At 40.5% G+C, this 20,414-nt stretch overlaps 1 protein-coding gene across 2 annotated transcripts in view; it reads right to left on the bottom strand.

Annotated features, from left to right (window-relative positions):
• Window positions 1-20,414, bottom strand: part of INTS9 (integrator complex subunit 9) — a 70,837-nt gene that overhangs the window by 39,247 nt on the left and 11,176 nt on the right. For both annotated transcript variants that reach the window (XM_049819214.1, XM_049819215.1), the window contains exons 4-9: window positions 19,964-20,026; window positions 16,404-16,543; window positions 14,677-14,763; window positions 10,050-10,170; window positions 7,882-8,016; window positions 2,854-2,965 (exon numbers count right to left, since the gene is read on the bottom strand). In XM_049819214.1, coding sequence (XP_049675171.1) covers window positions 2,854-2,965; window positions 7,882-8,016; window positions 10,050-10,170; window positions 14,677-14,763; window positions 16,404-16,543; window positions 19,964-20,026 — 658 coding nt within the window. The remainder of the gene's footprint in view (window positions 1-2,853; window positions 2,966-7,881; window positions 8,017-10,049; window positions 10,171-14,676; window positions 14,764-16,403; window positions 16,544-19,963; window positions 20,027-20,414) is intronic.

Here is a 20,414-nt window from a genome sequence, read left to right as displayed (position 1 = left end):
AGCATGGTTTCAGTGCTGCGCACACAATGCAGAGAGGAAATCATGCATGTGACTTGGTAATAATGGAAAACAGCATCTACAACTCTACATGCACGGATGAAAACAGAGATCAAGGTGAAATTTTCACACTTCCATTTCTGTGCTTTGCAACACTTACTCACAAACGTGCTGTTACCTCATGATACACATTTTTAGTAATTTTCCAGTGTCTGCTTTAGAGTTTTTACCTAGTGTATTCTGAGCTTCTTCTGAAGTCCCCTGAACATTTTGGAAATGGGAAAAATATATGAAAACTACTGTGCTCAGATTGCCTACTCTATTGTTTTTCCCAGTAACCAACTGCTTTTTTGACTTCTTTACACATTTGAAAGAAAACTGATCCACTATTTTCTTCTCCTGATGTTGGGGTAGATGTGTAAACACTGCTGGTGTTATGTAAAAGACAGCCCTACCACTACATTATTCATGGTGTTATTTAATTTCTTCAGGTCACTGTGTTTTTTTGCTAAAACTCAAATTTCAGATTCTTACAATGGCATCATTTTAAGCATATATCTTCCTTTGGTCTTTACTAGTTTTCTTATTTCTCTGAGTTTGTCTCAATCAAGATAGAAGCTGGCTTGAAGATCCTTCTGCAAAACCCTCAAAATAGTTCAGAATGTTTCTGTAAACCAGAACAACTTGTGCAGGTGAACACCCACCTCTACCTACATATGGAACACATTTACTTACATGCATTCATCTTTTGGATTTTGCTTTGGCCTAAGCTACATCTCTAAGACTTTGTTTAATTTTTAAAAGCATTTTCATTAACAACAGTCTCACTCTTGTTTATTCAGCATACAGCTGTTGCAGTTCAAGACACAAGTGACCACCAAGGTGCTTGCTAGAGCACATTTGCAGCAGAGTTGGCAGCGGGGCAACATGTACCAGTCCTTGGTCTCTCCAGTGCAAAGTCTAACATTTCAGCTCAAACTTGCTTCCTTGGTGGCTTAAGGTAAGATGATAGGATGTGACCATGCTACCATCTGTCAGGGGGCAGTAACCCCCATGAAGGTCCAGAAGGGACAGAGAAGAGCAACACATCTGGATCTAGCACAACAAGGTCACCAAAGCTTATCTGTGACAGCTCATAAGGTAATAAAATTAACAATGCTTAAAAACATTGAAAACACAAACCATAATACACACACACATAAACACATGCATCACCTAGGAAAGGAAATCACAGGTGTTATGAATTAACACAGCTTCAAGGGGAGGTTGAACAAGTTCCTGGAACAGAAATCCACTGAACATTACTAACTACACAAAAGCCATGTCTGATTCAGGAAATTCCTTAAATAAAAATACTTAAAGGCTATGAGATTATAAGGGGAAAGTATTATGTAGTCTTGTCCTGTTCTTCTACTCTGCGCTAGACATCTGCTCATGATTCCTGCTGGAGTCAGGATGACGGCAGAGAGGATCTTTGGTATAATCCAAGATTACAATTCTTATAAAATGCCAAAACACACTCTATTAATAGGTATTTACACTACAATGAATCATCCTGACCCTGTAACTTGTTTCTTCATATAAACAAAACCCACATAATTTTACCTTGCACCTCCAACAACAGGACCCATGACTCCTGTTTGAACCGAAACTTGTCCTAAACATGGATATCTGATTTTGATTTAGATGATAGAGAAATCTACCTCATCCTTTGTATCATTTGCTTTCCACTACCATGGCAGTCTCATACTGTGACTGTGAGACAGTACACAGATATTCAGAACTTGTGAATATGCACAAGGATTTTAGAATGGTAAAAAAACCAGAGTATTGTGGGTTTTTATTTCACCAAGGGTACATTCACATGTAAAAAGTAAGACTAAGAATTGTTTGCACTTCTGTTCTGTTCTCAGCCTTATTCTGCAATCTTGGGTAAGCCACCTAAATACTACAGCTCAAATTTCTCCCAGGTGTGTAACAGGGGCCAGAACACTTGCTTACAGTGAGGATTCCCTGATTTAGACTCCTAATGTCTTTTGATAACCTTTGTAATAATCCTCTTATCACAAGCTTTTTAAGCTTATTTGTAAAAAGTAGTTAGTTTAAAATAAAAGGAGGATCTCTGATAAAAGAACAGGTAATATACAGCAGGAATGACATGAGAAAGTGGTTTCATGACAGAAGGGTGAGAGCACAGAGGAACTGAGGTGGGGGAAGGGGAGAAAAGGAGAGAACAGCACTGGATGTGATATTCCAAACAGACAGGAAAATGCTGCCATTCACACTGATATCACAGCTTTGCAATTATCAGCTTTTCCAGCTGTGAAAGCGTCTGATTAGGTTTTATATTTCTGGGGTCTATAAATACATCTTGATATATTTTTTTAAACAGAGATTGTGCTGTTTGCTTTTGATATATTTAAAAATCAGGTGTAAGAAGGGAAGCAGATGTGCTTGTTTTCAAAACTGAAAGTCATAAAAAAGCATGTAAAGATTTTACACTGGCTGATATACAGGAAGGAAATAGTAATATTTCAGCTGGGAACAATATCCAAAACCTAGGCAACACGTAGTCTGTTGGCAGCTAAGCAACATACTTAGCAAACCAAGAGCAGCAGATGATTAAATCTCATTATACCTGTTCCATTCCAAAACATTTTAGGTACAACTTGTGTCTCTCCAAGCACTTACTGTATTAATGACATCAGGAGCACATCGTAAAATCTAAACAGCTAGTTTTATGCCAGAAGCTATAGCTGGACAACTTATTCAATTCCAGGAATCTCAGAATTATTTCCCACCCAAAGCAATGAATAAAATGATAAAATAGGCAAAAGACTTCTTTCAATGACCTACCCAAGTTGCTGCAGAACTCTCCTACCATGCCATCTGGGTTAGCAGTAGGGATTTGTGTAAGACCCGTCAGGATGAGAACATCACTATTTTTAAGAGAAGCCTGGTCCATGGGCTGAAACACAGCACAGTGAAATAAAATGAGTAACATGAGAGTTATAACACAAGGTTTCTCTGCTCTGTACCAAGATGACTGCAATACAAAATAGGTACAGTGACCAAGAAAGAGAACACATGGAACACTTTAAACTTAACATTCTTCCATCTGTGAAAACCCAACTGGAGTTAATAAAAATACATACAACTGTTTACCTGCATACCACAGCCCAAAACAAACAACAGAACTGTAACTGGATCCATCGCAAAGTAGTCTCCATAGACTAATCATTTCATGGCCTCAGGAGCTCAACACTGAAAAGGCAATACTTTGCCGAGGATGTGGCAGTACAGTCAGGAACGCTTTGACACTTGCATTCCTTCTCCCTTCCCTTTGCAAATGAAGGTGTCAGCTTTGATTTCCAGGGCTCACTGTCTACAGGGGGCAGTACCATTTTCCTCAACCATTCAGTGGATTCTCTTTAGAAGAGATAAGATCAGGAAAGGACTTTGGGCTTGAAGCTCTCAATTTTGTGTATGAATCTGAACGCCACACAAGGCTTTCCCTTGACTGTGAAGTCTGCTCTTCTGCCCGCAGTGTTACAACCATGACTTTCAAATACTCATTTCAGGTTGTTTGCACAGGCCTTTTCAGAAGTCTGGTTTTGTGAAATGGTAAATGGCTACTGCTGGTAGAAAAGAGAAATGGATTTAGATTCCTTAATATTGATAAATTTTGTTAATTTATCTAAGAAATAATCACTTACGCATATTAATTTTTTAACATATCTATAGTATCAGGCCAAACAGACAAGTAGGTCCTTAAAAGTCAGCAGTTGAAAACAGGTGAAAAATCATAGCTTCAACTGCACAAAAAAAACCCTATGCAAAAAAGTAGTGCTCCCAATGCAACACCAGAGCTAAAATAGAGAAAATATGACTTGGCTTCCTAGTCTCCCCTAGCGAATCAGATTAGCACTATGCCCTCCTACAACACCTTTCTTTGAAGACTGTGCTAGAGGCTAAGCTATGTCAAAGTGAAATAAATGACTTCACAGGGCTACGACCTCTGATCAGCTGGGTCTGCAGTGTATGTTGTACTGACGACCTACAGTCATAGGTACAATCCTAGATTATGCAGTTGAAGTGCTGAGGGTAGCTATCACAAGTGTCTATCCATGCCGCATCTGCTTTCCTGGTGGACAGAAGAGTTTATACCTGCACAGTCTATCTTGTGGCTCATAGATTCAGCAGAGGGACTGAGGATTAAATGGTCCAAGGAAACAGTGTGGCAACTTGGCGACTGGCAGGCACTCTAATGTTAGAGCAAATGTTGCTTTTGCGTTGACTGTGCATAAAGGCTCACACTTTTTTCACTGAGGTCAATCATTTGACATGTTTTATACCAGTACTTTATTAAAGCAGAATGAAAATGCATACCCACTTCTCTCCATCAGCAAACAGAGTAGAAGTTCAGAAATTATACTTAAGTGTGACCTGATACTAAATATATATTCTTGATACTCAAAATTTAGCATAATTCAATCTTGCAAAGGCAAAATCTACTTCTCTCTCTGCAGATGCACTACAGCTATGGTGAAAAGTTAACTTTAAGCCTCTCTCTGGGCTGGGATGCACTTCCCACAGCTACTATTCAAGCAAAGGTGGGCAACTGTAGCCAGCTGCATGGTATTTTATGGTTATTTATTCTTAATAGACTCTCTCTAGGAAAGACTTCTACCAGAAGAGACTGATGAAGAGATTTCCTCTACTGAACTTAGATGATCACTGTGTAGCTAATTCCCTTGCTCACAGTCCCCCAGTGCCATTCCTTAGTTGAGAAAGACCTTGCTCTGTCAAACATGCAGGGGAATTTCACATCAACTTTGACAGAAGTTTACACTGTGCACTGCCTTGCAGGACCAGACCTGTTACGTGAGATTTATTGCAATCTTTGACTCTACATAGCGTGTCTGTGAAAATGAAATGCCAATAATGCAATAAAAAATAATATTGAATCTGCCTGTGATAATGTACATAATGATTATGCCGTATTAGATACGCATAATTTCAGCTGCTATTGCACTGAGAGGGCTTGCATCGATTTTTGTGGGTTAATGTAAAGAATATGTCTTAAAAGGCTTTTAGTGACATGTCTGAACCTATGCTGTCAACTCCTGTTCTCCACTTCAGTGGCAACAGTGTCAATTCTAGCCTCAGTAGAGGGTGAAGCAAAATTTTCAACAGAAACCATCTGCCAGAAGACAGAAGTAAAGGGAACAATTAATGGTGCCAGACTGAACTCTCAAACAAACTCTTTAAAGCTCTTCAGTTATTTTCAGCAGCTATGAATACAGTCTTGCTGAACCCTTCACTTGCACTTCCTACAGACCCGCTGCAGATTTCACAAGATATTCCTGCTGCTGCATCCAAGATCAACCCAACAACCAGCATTCACTGCACCCAGTTTCAGCTAATCTGCACATCCTGGGCCATGTCTAAGCTAAGCTAACCGCTTCACTTTCTATCTGTTGTTAATAGAGATGGAATTATTACAGATGTACCATAACTCTCTGCTGATTATAGATGTAACCTAGATGTAACTTAAAATTTCAAGAAAACTTTAAGGTGTAATTTATACCAAAGAAGCAATCCTTCCCATGACTGCGAATTCCCACCCGTGCTGCCATCTCCACTATGTCAGCACTTAAATCCCAGTGCTGGCAGAAGGGAGGAGGGAAGGACTGGGTGGGGGCCCAGTTTCAGTTAAGCAAGATGAACCTTATCCTGTTTGCACCTTGAGAGAAAGAAATGCTTTCCAGGCTATTACTGTGTATATTAGACAAGATGTAAGAGGAAGAAGCATTCTTCCATTTGTATGCCCAAATAATCTGTGTCTTATCACCCTAAACAAACAAACGGCTGATGAGAGCGTGGTCAACTGATGCCCATTTTTAATAATTACGGAGGGAGTTCCAGAAGACTGCAAAAGTCCTAAGGTTTACTATAATTCAAAAAGCTCTGGATATGTATTTACATAAACATATGCTGGTTAACTGGATATAATTTTTAAAACAAAATGCAGTGACTGTTTCCATACACTGTTAAAAGACAGGAATTTCATTATGACTGCTTACCATGATTCTATGGAAAAACAGGTCAGACAAACAACTTTTCATCCCTGATGAAAACATGCTGATTTGTTGAACATAATTTTTGACTCTGTGCCACTCAAGATATTGTTATCATTACATAATGTCTGTCAAAACATCAAATAGATGAAGAGCTGGTTGGCAGCTCACAAAAACCACTAGTCATTACAGAATGACCATATTGTAGGAGCTTGTACTCGTGTTCACAAGGATTTAAACTAGAACAAGGACTATCCATTGCTTCAACGACCACTTGGAAGGAAATATAAAGATGATGATGGTATCTGAAATGCAAATGATATCTGGGAACATTTGTGATGTGGTAAATAACAAGGAAAAGGCAAACTGAATGCAATTTCAACTATCTGGTAAGCTATTCCTTCAAACTATGTGTTAGTATAAAATAATGCAAAGTGCAATGGACTGTATGCTAAAAAATGAGGGTCTTGGAGAGCACGTGGGACAAGCAACACTGTCAGCAGAGTGAATAGTCCAGGTTTCATATCTTGTTAGCAAACAGCGTAGGTCCCTAGGGATTCAGGTAGGCTTGCAGTACAGTTTCCTGCACTCATTAAAGCTGAAACTGTCCTAACTGCTACCACTTCTCCTGCAGGTTGCAGTGAGTGCAGATCTGCTGCCCATGGGCTGTACTCTTACCGGCAGTTCATTCACACACCAGTCCCTGCCACAGGGAGGTAATTTCCTTAAAACCACAGACTTTACCAGAAGTTTCCAGAGAAATGTTCACCTTTGGAAAATGATGAAGCATGGCCAGTCTAACATGATAAACTGAATCACTCTCTCATGTAAATTAAGATAAAACACTCTCGGTCACCAAACTACTTCTTATAGTGCAAAGTTTCTCCTCACAGAAATATTCCACTCATATATTGTCAAATACTGCTGCTGCTCTTTCACTAGAAGGTGACGAAAGAGCACTATGCAGGCCAGTATGAGGCTGTTGAGAAAAAGGGATTTAGAGACTCTGATACATTGCATGTATCTAAGTACAGACATACTATTAAGGATGGTTTATCTATTGCAGTTGTCCAGCTCCTGAGATCAAGCTTTTAAATGAAGGATGCTCAGAAGCAAAGCTCTTTAGAAGATACTCACCTTGGGGGAAATTACTTACTGATCATGAACCTGACACATTTTCTAAATTATTTTTAAATACCTCCTGCTAATATTGCTTTTAACTATTTTGACAACTTCTGAAGCATACAGTACTGCAAACTTCAAGCCATTCTTCGCACTAAGAATTTATGGATCTAGAGAGAATTAATTTACTGGAAATTACATCTACAGCACTATAAAGACTTTGCCCTTAGCAGAGCAGGGTGGAAAAGTTGGCAGCCAGTTAGCTATCATTTCTCCCAAGGAAGGATGTTTCAGAAGTGATATAGAAGCAGGCTGTGAACTGCCTGTAAAGACTCTTCAGTGAAATATGGATTTTAAAAAAAGTCACTAATGCTCTATTGTTTAACTCTGTCAAAAATTTCCTATTTAAGGTGAAGGAGAATTTCCCAGCTGGTGAGTAAGTTAACATCAAATCATTGATAACAAAGAATTTTAGTTGTCTTGCCCTAGTAACTATTGATAACTGTACACGTATCAGGGTAGTATGTCTTCTCAACACCTGTTAAGTCTAGACAATTGCTAACAGAGGTACCTTAGTACAGCTTCTGTACTACACCTGATCCCAGCTGGAATAAGCCCCTCCCTTTTTTTGGAGCAAAGACACTTCACCCTGTAGAAGACTAACAAAAGTCAGAAGCTGTACCTGAGGGTGTGTTGTAAGTAGGGAAGATCCTGAAACATAGGAAACCTTTTCATAGTGCGACTGGATAATCCAATTGGAACTTCCAAGAGCGTAGCCCGAGCTGAGAGGGGTGACCTGCACAGCACCAAACAGCTCCTGAAACACACAGCAAGAGACATTAACTTGAGTGAACCCCCAAGAGAAGTCAAACAGGTCATTTTATCATCAGTGATATCAATGTTAAAAGTAGTTCTTCTATTCAAAGCCTTTATGAAGCTAGTTTCCCGAGCTTTATGTCTGCTGTTTTTATTTACCCATGTCTAACAGGACACATACTCTGAGAAAAGCTTTTCCTGAGGTAGGACCTTCATAAAGTCTCTCTTCCATGTGAATTGTATGGCATCTAGCTGAGTTCACACAGAGCCGTAACTCTAAATAGAAGAATCAGCTGGGGTCTTGATCCTCTGCCTGCCTTTGCTGTATTGAAGAAGCTTGTAGGAACTTTACATCTTTGAAGACTCTATACTCCCCTTAGTCAAATTTTATTGGTATTGGCCAGCAGGAGAGAAGGAAGGACAAGTAGTTCCATACTGATGTAAAACTCTGTTTGGGTTACACTTTTTGCTGTGGAAAACATAAACTTAACTTCAAACTCACTTTCTAACTTTATTTCTTTTTAAATGCTATCTACTGGTGATTTAGAAACAACACTGTGCAAACCCAATCCAAATTGCAGTTTCAGCTCCAAGCATAAGGAACCTGATGTGGTCTGCTTTCCAGGTGTCATTAGAAAGTATATTGCTTTATCTGTATACAGTAATGTGTTATACTTGTTTTGAGAAAGGAAAATAAGCCTCCATATATACCTCACTAATGTGATCTACTTTCTGGTTACTGAATAATGGAACAAGCATCTGATTCATGCAATACTAATGATTTTTCTAGTATCTCAATACATATTTGGATGCCTTGCAAAACAAGGCAGGGCCTCCATCCCTCAGAGTGTATAAACCAAGGCTCCAGATTCTGCTGATATGCAGACATGTAAAATGGACAACAAGCCATTCTTGATGCTGTCACCCAGTTTTGGGTTTACTGGCAAATTAGGGTCCAATTATTTTAAAAGTTAGCTTTGGGAAGAGATAAAATATGTCTCTTTTCCCGGTAACTATAAAAGAACAATTGGCTCAGATGCACAGATCTAAAATTAGGCAAGATACATCCACACTGTGAGGATAGTTGAAAATTAACAGTAACCACCCATGAACACTGAGGAGTCCAAATGCCTTCCACTCATCCAGTTGCTAGACAAAGCTCCAGCTGTTACTTATGTCAGCAACCATGTTAGTGGTGGCTCAGGGTCTTTTTTCACCAGCTGTAATACAGCACCACAAAAACCCAAATCCACCAAATTTAGTACACAGCAGCACTGGTTACTGTTTCAAACTGTCTGACACACAAACGGCAGTCTCCAAACTTCAGTGGCCCATTGCTTAAGGAGCAAATAAAAAGCTTTGGGTACACAACTTACTTTAACCCACCTTTTTATTCCTTACGGCCCTCAGCAACAATAGCAGGTATCATGGCCCACATACTGCCTACAGGCCATAAAGGAACAGTGTATCTGCAGAATTGTTGGTTCAGTTCATTCTAGCAACTACAATGGATTATAGTCAATGGCTTTATAGACAACAAATGTTAGCTGGGAACCCTGGGAAAGGAGTTTTGGAAGTTCAGGCCGAACCATTAGGTTTTGTTTACAATCCCCAATTTGCAGTATAAAAGAAAGTGGAGGCTAAAGCACTCAGAAGATTCCCAGAAGTGAGATATGGTAACTCAGAAGGGGATGCGGCTCACAGACAGAGCGGATACATTCATTTGGTACATCCTCCCAGCTCTCAGTGGGCCAGCCATCAACTCCAAATTTGAAGGTATGCTGCCTTAAAATTGGCCTCCCCAAGGAAAAGGAGAAACAAATGGATACTCCCTGATTTCACCAAACAAGAACCCTTCCTGAGAGGCAGGCTGAGGGACATTCAATATAATCTCATCTTGTTTTCCTAGGCTAGGGTAACTAGATCTTACACAGGACCTAGAGGGAAATCAGAAAAGGAAGGGCATTTCCAGAGAAAAGCTGGGAAACAAGAAGTTGTTACTGTTGACCTGAGGACAGCTTCACAGGTACTCACAATTTTCTGAGAATACCCGACCAGCTGGATCTTACTGAGTGCCGTGTTCACTTCTGGCATGGTATAGCACTTCCTCCACATAGACACCTCCACCGCGTCCTTCAGAGGGGCGGGCAGCAATCTGCAAAGATCAACGGGATGTGGGCTTTTCAGAACTTCCTGATGGACCACCAGCTTTTACTCCCATTTATATTCTCCGGATCTTAAATTTTTCTCTTTTTTCTTTTTATATTTTAAATATGCCTGGTGCTTCAAAGTGAGGAGCAAGACTTTCTGCCTGTTGAGGAACAGAACCACACTCTCCGTTTTGCCTCACCCCAAAGACTGCTCTCCTTCAGCTCTCTTTGTTGTTGTTCCTTATTCAGCCCTTTCATCAAAGAAGTAGCTGTGATGAAGGTGTTATAGCAACTCTTATGTTATTTTCAGCACTGATGAAAGATGCTGGCTGATCTGACATAGCAACATGAAATGCACCACTAGAATTGGTAGAGATGACTGGGATCTTGGATCAGTGTCTATTTTGCATATCCTAAGAACTTGAAAACAAAAGCAAGCCACAATCTTGTGATTAAAATACAGGTACCAGACCATGAACAAAGGCTGGCTCTGCTCTCATATTTGTCACCAGTCTCTTACAAGAGCATGTGCCCCTGCATCTCAGCTTCCTCGCCTTCAACTCAGATACCCCACTTCCCTTCCGAGTGGACTGGCAAGGATACATCAGCTGACACTGCAGAGCTCTTTGAAATCCCCTACACGGAAGTATTTAAGATGTTTTACACTAAAGTAAAATCCATCCATTCTGCTCTTCACAGACATTGCAAGTTAGCTGGACAGCGTTGTCAAGGGAAGAAGTGAACTGTAATGTCACAGGCTGCAAGAGAGATGGCTAACTTCTGGGAAATAAATCTTCCTTAGCAACATGAACTGAGGCAGGAAGCAGCACAGCTGCCAAATGCGCAAGAAGAATAGGATTTTTTTTGTATATTAAACCAATGCTAAATCAAAGGCTAATTCAAACCAATTTCCACAGATTTATGGAAATTGGTCAAGTTTCTTTGATCAATTTGTTTAAAGGAATTTAATTTATTGTTATATCTACTAGGTCAATGAACTCCTCCATAATTTAAGATACTGAAGAAAGGATTAAGGCCAGCTATTGCCAAGACCGCTGTACAGGTCTAGTGTGATAACTGTAATTCCAGCACATGCTGGCTGAAAGCATACTGTGCTTAAGAAAACAAACAAAACATTCAAGGTCTTTTTTGGGAAGTCATAAGCAACAAAAGGCCAAACAATGTGGATAGTTGTCCACCACTGCACTGAAGGAAAGTGCCTGTAAAAGCCTTTAACCTACCATAAGAAGCATTTAGTGTTAGATGCTTTCAGGAGCTTCTCTTCTGGGAAGAGGAGAATGTATCTCCAGGTAATGGAGAAAAGTGGGGAATTGTCCTTGCTGATTGAAGTAAGTTTCTATAAGCCTTGACTCTGTGGCTACCCTGTAAATATACTCTGATCCCTAACAGAGACCAGTGGCACCAGTCTCCAGTGGTTTCATTCTTTGCTGAGTGGCACACAGAGATAATGAGGACTGCTGGTTCCTCAGATGTGTCCCTGGTGGCATTCAACCTGTCACCCCCACTTTTAAAATTTGTACAGAAAGTTACTAGAGGATATTTTAAAGTCCGGAGTGAATCTACTAACATCCTATTATGGATCACCTCATAACGAGATGAATGCGGGCAGATGCTGGGAGAGCCAACCTACAGCCACAAACCAGAAAGTATCGCGAAGCAGAATGGTCCAGTGGTTAGTGTACAAATTTATGCTTAAGAAACTCAGAAGCTTGTATTCTTAACTGGACATCTGCACAGAGACAGTCCCTCCTGTTCAATGCAAAGGATATCATTTAATATATGACATAACATGTTCTTGTTTGAAGGAAGAGGAGGATGGCAGTACCAAACTAGATCAGAAGGCTGGCCTCTCTTGCCCACTGCTCTGTCTCAGGAAAGAGCCTGTTTCAGACACTTTACAGAAAGATATAAGAAACCATCAAACAGGTAGTTGACAAAGTGTCTTTCATAAGGCAAACTTCCTCTTTAGCTCTCTGAATCCTAATCAGTGTGAAAGATATCCTGGCTGAGCATCTATAGAGCTTCCATGAGACTGCTCATTTAAAATAAAAACCAATGGTAATAAAACTTGCTAAGCAATTAGTTCAGATTGGATCTGATAATGGTAAAACGTAAGCCACTATAATGAACTTATTATATTTTATACAGTATTTGCATTTAAAATGCTTCAATGCTTTATCTAATGAAGATGATAATACTTTGTGTTTTATAATAACTATTTAGAGTAGAACTAGCTGAACTGTAAAGCAGTAACAGTGATTGATCAGCCTGAAAAATTAAAGTTAGACTCAGAAATACTAAGTATTCTGCCTAGCAACAGCCAAGTATTAAAAAAAAAATCACCAGGGATTGCATTTTCTTAAATAACGGATGTCAGTCCAACCCTGCATGTGCTATTAGCCAGGTGTTAATGTGTGGATCAGTAGATGTTTGCTCACATGCTATAATAGTCAGTTCCACTCACACTTGCATGACACTTGTCACCAGGAATTTCAAACCACTTCGCAATTATTAATTAAGTCCCTGTATACCCTCTATGGTGGATAGGAGCTCCATTTTACAGAAGCATAGGGAGCTGAAGGGGGAAACTCAGAGCACAGGTTGGGCACAGTCCCCCTGTTTCAGCTCATAGACAACACTAGCTCGTACCAGCCTCAAGGCAGTTGATGATACATAGGCTTACATTACTAAACAGCTGGAGGGCTATGTCTGGCTATCCCCACTAGCATAGCATTTCTTTGCTCTGCTCCTATCTCATATTTGGGCAAGGTGTGCATTTTATGAAAGCTGGGGGACCTGCCATCTGATTGAGGTTCCCAACAACATACCATATTGTGGCAGTACTCTGTGCTCTACAGAAGTCCTGTAAACGGGACAGGAGGCCATCAATCCCCAGGCAGTAGGCCCTTCTACCTCCACTGGTACCCCATTACTTGACAGTACCAAAGAGGAACTATCAATGTTGTTAGGGTACTTCCTAAGCAATACGAGACAGAAAAATGTATTTCAAATACCACTCCAACAAAAAGACTCCAGCCTTCTATAGCAGTTGAATAAGAACAAAGACTACCTCTCTGTGATCGCCTCTGGAATAGTCAACAGCACGCAAAGTGCTAGACAGCACTTTTTCTAAAATACGACCACCAGGAAAGTGACATTAAACGAGCTCCAAGATATATGACCCTCCTTTAAACTATGCATACAAAACACATGCACTAGTGTGACGAGAATAATGGCTCCAGTCCTCTCTCTTCACATCACTGTGAGCTTTAGGAATGGTTCTGGTCAGGCAAGCAGACTCCAAAATCAAAAAAACTCCACTATTCTGACCAGAGCATACCCCAACCAGCACAAAATCCTGATCGACTTTATTGTCTTGTTTTACATCTGTGTTTTACTTGCCTTCTTCAGAAGAGTGAGAGTTATAGTGCTGAGATAAGACTGCTCCTAAGCTCAGCAGGGAAGTACAGTATACAGCTAAATGTTTGTTAATTTGGATTTCTAATTTCTTTGCTTTGTGATGTTGGAAAATATCAAGACTACTTTCATAATGTAAGAAACAATTCATTTTTAGTAAACTTTTCAATCAAGCCACGTTAAGAATTAGGAGTAGGAAATGGGAGATCAATTAAAAATGCACAAAGCAGCTTTTAAAACAACCTTTCTAATCAACCGGCCCTATCTTTAAAATGTGCTAAAAATGAAACTGTCTCCTCTATAGAACATGTTGTGCACCTAACGTTGTTTTTATTTCCAAGGAAAGCATTATCAAGGAAAGCAATTAGTAAACTGTATGAATAATTTTTAGATTACATAGGCTTTCAAAATTTTAGATGTAGAAGACCTCAATTTTGAGCACCTTGTTTTTATGTAAAGATGGAAAAACGGACAAGGAGTTTCCAACTAACCTTTTTTATTCAGATTTCAATTTGCTTCTAAGCTTTGAAAAGCAAAAACCCCCACCTCTGCTGTTCAAGTGTAAAAGAGGCTGCAGCCCTGGGAAGAAAGGTAGCACTGCTCTGTGGTTGGCCACCAGTGATCTCTAACAGTTGTGTCTTGACTTCCTTAGCATTTCAGCAAACATGAACGTAAGTATCATTTTCAATTAAAATTATTCCAATACAATACAATTAAGTTTAAAAAGCTTATTAGTTTCAACAACTTTTTATGATGTTAATACAAAAATACGCTGGTTTTATCTACCATTATGGAGCTAAACTACGCGAGGGCAGATCAGGGGAGACTTGTGCTACCAAGTCTTCCTCCAAGAACCAAACTTGTGAGGTTGTTTGGAAGACCAACAGTGTGCAAATGATTAAAGAAAGAACCGACCCAAGGAGTCATAGCTGTAAACCTCTTAGGCTTTTTTTTTTCTGCTTAATGATAGTAGCAAGTCTCAAATGGTGGCAGCTGACCCCTCATTACAGTAAATTCTAAACTTTGGTTAGTGTTTTAGGACAGTCACCCTTTCCAAGTGGCTTGCTCCTTACCGCTGTACCTCCTTGTTCTTCCACATGGAGGCAGACTGAGCCTTTGGCACACGCTCAATAGAATTCACCAGTTCTTCCATGAGAAGTCTGAAAAGACATCATAACTAAATTGGTATTGCAGCCTTTCACATAGGAGAGAACTTTGTCCCAAATGTTTCCAAAATATCACAAAAATTGTAACACTATTACAGTTTGAAAGAGAGCTTCTTCCCCCAGAGGCATGGCAGCAATTACCCCGCACCAATACTGCCTGTTTCCCCACTGAGTATGTCAAGCTCAAGTTAGTCCAATTCTGTCTGCCTGGTTGAGACAGCAGAGGATCTGGCCCACTGGGTTATGGGTTATTTGGAATATGGCAGGACAAGAGGAACTCCGAAATCTCTCTCCTGCTGCGCAAGATGATTTCTTCATTACTGACTTCTTGTCATATGGAATGAGACAAAAATATATGAAGAAAACTCATTAGCTTATGCCTGTTTATCACTTAGAGAAGCTAAGCACATTGTCAGAGTGAACTCTCCTCACCTACAAATGCACAATACAGCATTTGAGGCAGAAAAATATGTCAGGCATTAAAAAATGCCACCGCAGATTTCACTGCCCCAAACTAAACAACATTTGTAATTGTACGCATGCTTTCCCTTGAAGGTAGGAAGTGACAGATTTAACTGCAGAAGAATGACATCTGGAATTACTTGGGGTGGGGAGAAGCACACCAGTATACTCTCCAACAAGACTGTGCTTGTTATCTTCTGCTATGGGCCAGCAATACCCCAGAGGTCTACTACTAGTTCATATTTATACAATTCCTTTCTCCTACAAGGGCCTTCAGTTTCTGTTTGTTTTTACACAAAGGGAGAATTACTCTGGCATGGAAAGTTTGCACAGGACCTTTAATAGACAAAGATTCCTGCCTGAAAGTGCTTACAGAGTAGTTCAGATACCATGGCCTAATCTGGTTTCTAATTATTGAACATGGCAGCTGTTCTGCATAAGAGATGCAACACAGCACAAGTCCAGTTAGACTTCACTGAGGGCCAAACCCACAGCCTTTGGTATTGACCCATCCAGTCAACAGACAACTTTGTAAGAAAAGACTGCCAAATTTGATGACCAAGTATTAAGTTTCTGACTGCATTGTCAGGTCTTATATTTTCTACTTCAGTCTGCTGTTTCTGCTGTTTTTCTTAGGGCTTCTCTTTGGAGTTCAGAGCTTACATATGTCAACTGCCATTTGAGATGAAGCCAGCTTAAATTCCCTTCCACAGTGTGGAGGAAAGCGCGATTATATGAATTTCAAATGCTGAAAAACTACAAGGCAATAATCTTAAAGTCCGTTATTGTAGAAAAGATTGGTGATTCCTCTTTTGTTTAAGGGAAGCAGAGAGGAGCAGGAGAGATTTTTGATTCATGGTTTTTGAAGATTTGAAGTTGGCTATATGGCAATTGCTGCTCTAGGTGTCTCAGTCCACTCAAGATCTACTATACCACATCTACTGCCTGGACTCAACACAAAGTACCTGCTGTAAATGTTGAAGACAGATGGTTCCAGAGGTTGGGAAACATTGAGTTAACACATTTGCAGCACTAAGGACTTGGCTGGTGTTCAGCTACTGCCTAAGAGCCTCTTCGGAACATTAGACACCACTCCTCTACCCATATTGTCCTTTACACCTTTTCCTTAGCATTGATGAAGGAGGAGTAGAGAATATTAAGGGGCTTTTTACCTGCCAATTTGAACAGTGGGCTCAGTGGCATACACTGTTCCAGTGAATCCTGTGTACTCTGTGATATAGGGCAATGCCATCATGCAGTGATAGTTTGAGATCAAGATTACATCTACCGTGGAGAGGTCAAGCAGCTCAGTCTGAAAACAGAGGAAAGAGACAAGCAACATGTAACCCTTTCATGCAGTTTAAGCAATGGCAGAAAAACTTCTTGTTCTTTTTTTTTTTTTTTTAACTTTATATTGCAGGAATGTAACTGGTTTATTAAAAAAAAAAAAAAGGGGGGGGGGGCATGTCTCAGCTGTGGCAAAGGTTAATGTTTACTTTAAATTAACAAGACTTATTTAAAACTCCCCCTGAATTATTCCCTTCTGAAATTTGAAAAGGAAACCATGTCCTGGGTTTGTCTGTCTTTCCTGCAGTGAAAAGGCTGCTGTTAAGAGAGGCATGATGATTATGCTTTTATCAGAGAACTGATGGGTGTGCTTCCTTAGGGAGGAACACTGCACAGACACCAAAACTTCTGCAGTAGTGATTTAGCAGGATGTCTCATATTTTTTATGTGGCACATGGTACTGTACCCCAGGAGAATAAGAGAGATGAATGTATATTGTATTTATTTATATGCTTAAAATAATTCCCATATTTTCCCAAACTAAATGTTTGGCATCCTTATCATTCACATTGTACAGCAGGAGATTAAGCTCATTCATAGGATACAAGAAAACAGACGGTGGGTCCAATTTGTTTTGATGTGACGGTTAAGACAGCAGTTCAGAGAGTGAAAGCAGATTTCACACACTGTTAAAGGAATTTTAATTAGAAATATTTACTGGTAATGCTATAACACAAATGGTGTCAAGTTAGAAATTTACAAGATATATGACCTCTAACTCAGTTATTATAGAGCAGCTAATGGAATTCAACACTCATCAAGCACATATTATCTGCTTACAAGGCTTGGTCCAGCAATTTGAATAAAAAAGGCAAGAAAGTAGGTCACTCGGCTTTTCAGAGGGCTGACACAGTGCTCTGGTGACAAGCTGCTTAACTCATAGCTAAGCGTTCATGGTTTCAATCCATGATCACAGCTGATGTAGGAGGCATGATCTCCAAGCTGAGTACAGTGGGTGAAACACCAGCCTCAGATTCATGACAGGGCACCCTTTTATCTTACTAAGCTTGCCAGGCAGAAATACACTCACTAGGCGGTATCAAAGAGTCTGCTGATGCCTGCTCCTACCTACCACACTGGCCCTTCATGGCTTGGTTTTCAGCCCTGTCCAGATCATACAGAGTCAAATGGGGAGTCACTGAGCCCTAAGCTGAATCCCAGCCCAGCGAGCCATCAGGAGGACAGAGGCTACCACTTTCCAAGCTGAAGCATCCCACGTCTCAGCATCCTAGAAGCATTTACTAACAGGATGAAAAAGTATCAAAACCAAAACAAAGTAAAATCTTCCCTGGGACTTGTGGCAATCTCACTAAAAGTGCCTATGAACTGAAGAGGTTTAAAAATGTTTCCTGAATGTGAAGTGAGAGAGACCAGAAGGTTGCCAAGCAAAGAGAGGGCTGCACCCTGCACTCTGACACAGGGAAGTGTACTCTGCTGCTGAGACAGCCTCTTATCACCTTGTGGCTTCTGGATTACATTCAAAACTGGGCTTTCTTTGGCAATGGTGTTCCTGGAAGCAATACTGTGATTCTCAAACTAACTGGTTTTGCAGACAAGTTTCTTCAAAAGAGGAAGGAGACAAAGAAGACGACAAAGCCTCTTTCACACAAGCTCCTTCTGTGCTGCCAAACACCAGCAACATTTCTACTCTGCTGATGAATTTGGCTGGCCATGACATGTGAACCATCCTCCAGACAGGGGAGGCTGTGAAGCTAGAGATGCAAGCTGAGTAGAGAATCTGAGTAGAGAATCTGTTCCTAGCCCTCGCAGAGAAGACTTAGCATCTACTGGGAACTTTGGGAACCAAAGCATTTGAGAAGCCATTTGTAAAGTCCCTACAACGGTGACATGTGCAGCTGGTTGCTGTCTTCTAGTTGTAACATGGACTGCTGGAAAACAGAGTTAGATTCAGTGATGACACTGGTATAATGAAGCTGCAACTCCCCATCAGTCATATTTAGAGCTACACCTGTTGGGCTGGAAAATACCCACAAAGTAACTAGAAAGCCTAGCTGAACACCCTAAACCCCAGCAGATTATCATTCCTGTACATGGCCTCAATTCCAAAGGGAATCCAGAATGTAAACTCCATCCTTCCCAAGATCTGGGCCATAATGGCACTTTCTAGGCATACAGATGCTTCCTACATCCCTCCCTTCCACAGGACAGTAACCAGAAAGCTCACAAGAACCCAGAATTACTACTTTTTGGGGGGAGCGGTTTGTGTGACTGGATTATATCCATTCTATTTGGGGAAAACAAGCAATTGCACACAGATCTGTTGACATCACTTGCAAAATCCGGTATCAGAGCTAACAACTTGCTTCAAAGAACCAAGATGACAAGAGTCAGAAGCTGCATGAGGTGAGTTTCATGGAATCAGACAGAAACACTATTGCCAGAACCACGGCAATGTGACAACAACCTTCCAGGAGTGTTTTGTACTTCCTGTCAACAAGGTCAGGCAGAAAGAGGAAAAAAAAAAAAAAAAAAAAATCGCTGCCCAAAAGCAATCATCTCTGTCTTTGAAAGACAGAAAACACATCCCAACATGAAATGAAACAACTGATGTTATCACAGCCCGAACACAGCTGAGGAAAGAGGGTACTATTCCCAGACAATTCCCCATCATTCACCCCCACCACTCTGCTCAGCTTTTCACTTCTTCAGCTCTCCTACATACACCATTAATCTGATTGGTCAGGTAAGCCCAGTTAATTCAAACATTTTCAATAGTCTTGCTTTCTTTTTTTTAAACCCAGGTACTCTTGAACAAAACAGCTTGAGAAGCAGGCACTTGCAGTTATGTCAGTGGATATGAAGGTACAGTTCTTCCATCAAAGAGGCAGTGATGAATAGCTAAGAAGGCAGCAAAACTTTTTAACCTAAATTTGCTGCCAGCAGAACAGCACGTCTGACTGCAGCCCAGCAGAATCAAGCAGTGGCTTAATCACACGGTCGGCTCCCCAGGGGAGCTCCACTAGGCAGGTCATGCATCTGTGGTTAGAGACAAGCAGCTTTCCTTGTCTTCACTCACCACCCTTATCTAGATCAGCACATGTATCCTGTCATAATCGAGTGCAGCTAAGTCATATTGTCTTTGGAAGGCCCATAAAAAGGGACAGTTAAGTCTTATTATTCTGTGAGATATTGATCTGCTCGAGGAGACCTTCCAGATCTCCCAAAACCACTGTTGAAAAGGGCTGTTTCCATCCTTTTTCCAGTGTCATTGATACTAGAGGCACCTTAACAACATAGAGGTTTTAGTAGTATTATTTCCTGAGTACTAATAAATTACCATGACTCTGATAATAATAATTTAGCAAGTTTCTCCCACATGATTGAATGGAGTCAGATTATTCAGTAAGGCTTTGAACAAACTTACCTCTGGTAAACAGAACTCAGGCACAGAGTCTACAAACACATGGCCAGAGCATTCCTTTAGTTCCTGTAAGAAAAGCACATCAACAGAGATGACACAAAAATATAATGCAATGTCACTCTAATGCAGCAGATTTTGCACTTTCAAAACCTTTTCTTTACCACATATAATTTCCAGTCCATCACTACATTATGTTTATTCCCGTTCTAGATACAACTTGCTGTAAGCAGATCTGCTGAAACTGGTTTCATGCGTGATGAGGCTGCTCGATACTTCAAGGGATCAGATCCTCATTTGGAGGAACAGAGACAGCACTCTGGTAGGTAAGGAAAGAGACCCTGCTAACCGCTGGCTGGCTTTGCTGGGGTCATGAAGGAGGTGCTGTCCTATGAAGCTGCGTTTTCTCTGCAGATGTGTTGGCTGGGAAATCTGTAACAATACAAGTTGACTTTGT

The sequence above is a fragment of the Accipiter gentilis genome, chromosome 16, assembly GCF_929443795.1.
Source record: "Accipiter gentilis chromosome 16, bAccGen1.1, whole genome shotgun sequence".
Lineage (NCBI taxonomy): Eukaryota > Metazoa > Chordata > Aves > Accipitriformes > Accipitridae > Astur > Astur gentilis.
The sequence above is the reverse complement of the archived record's forward strand: the minus strand, read 5'-3'. Positions and strand labels throughout refer to the sequence as shown.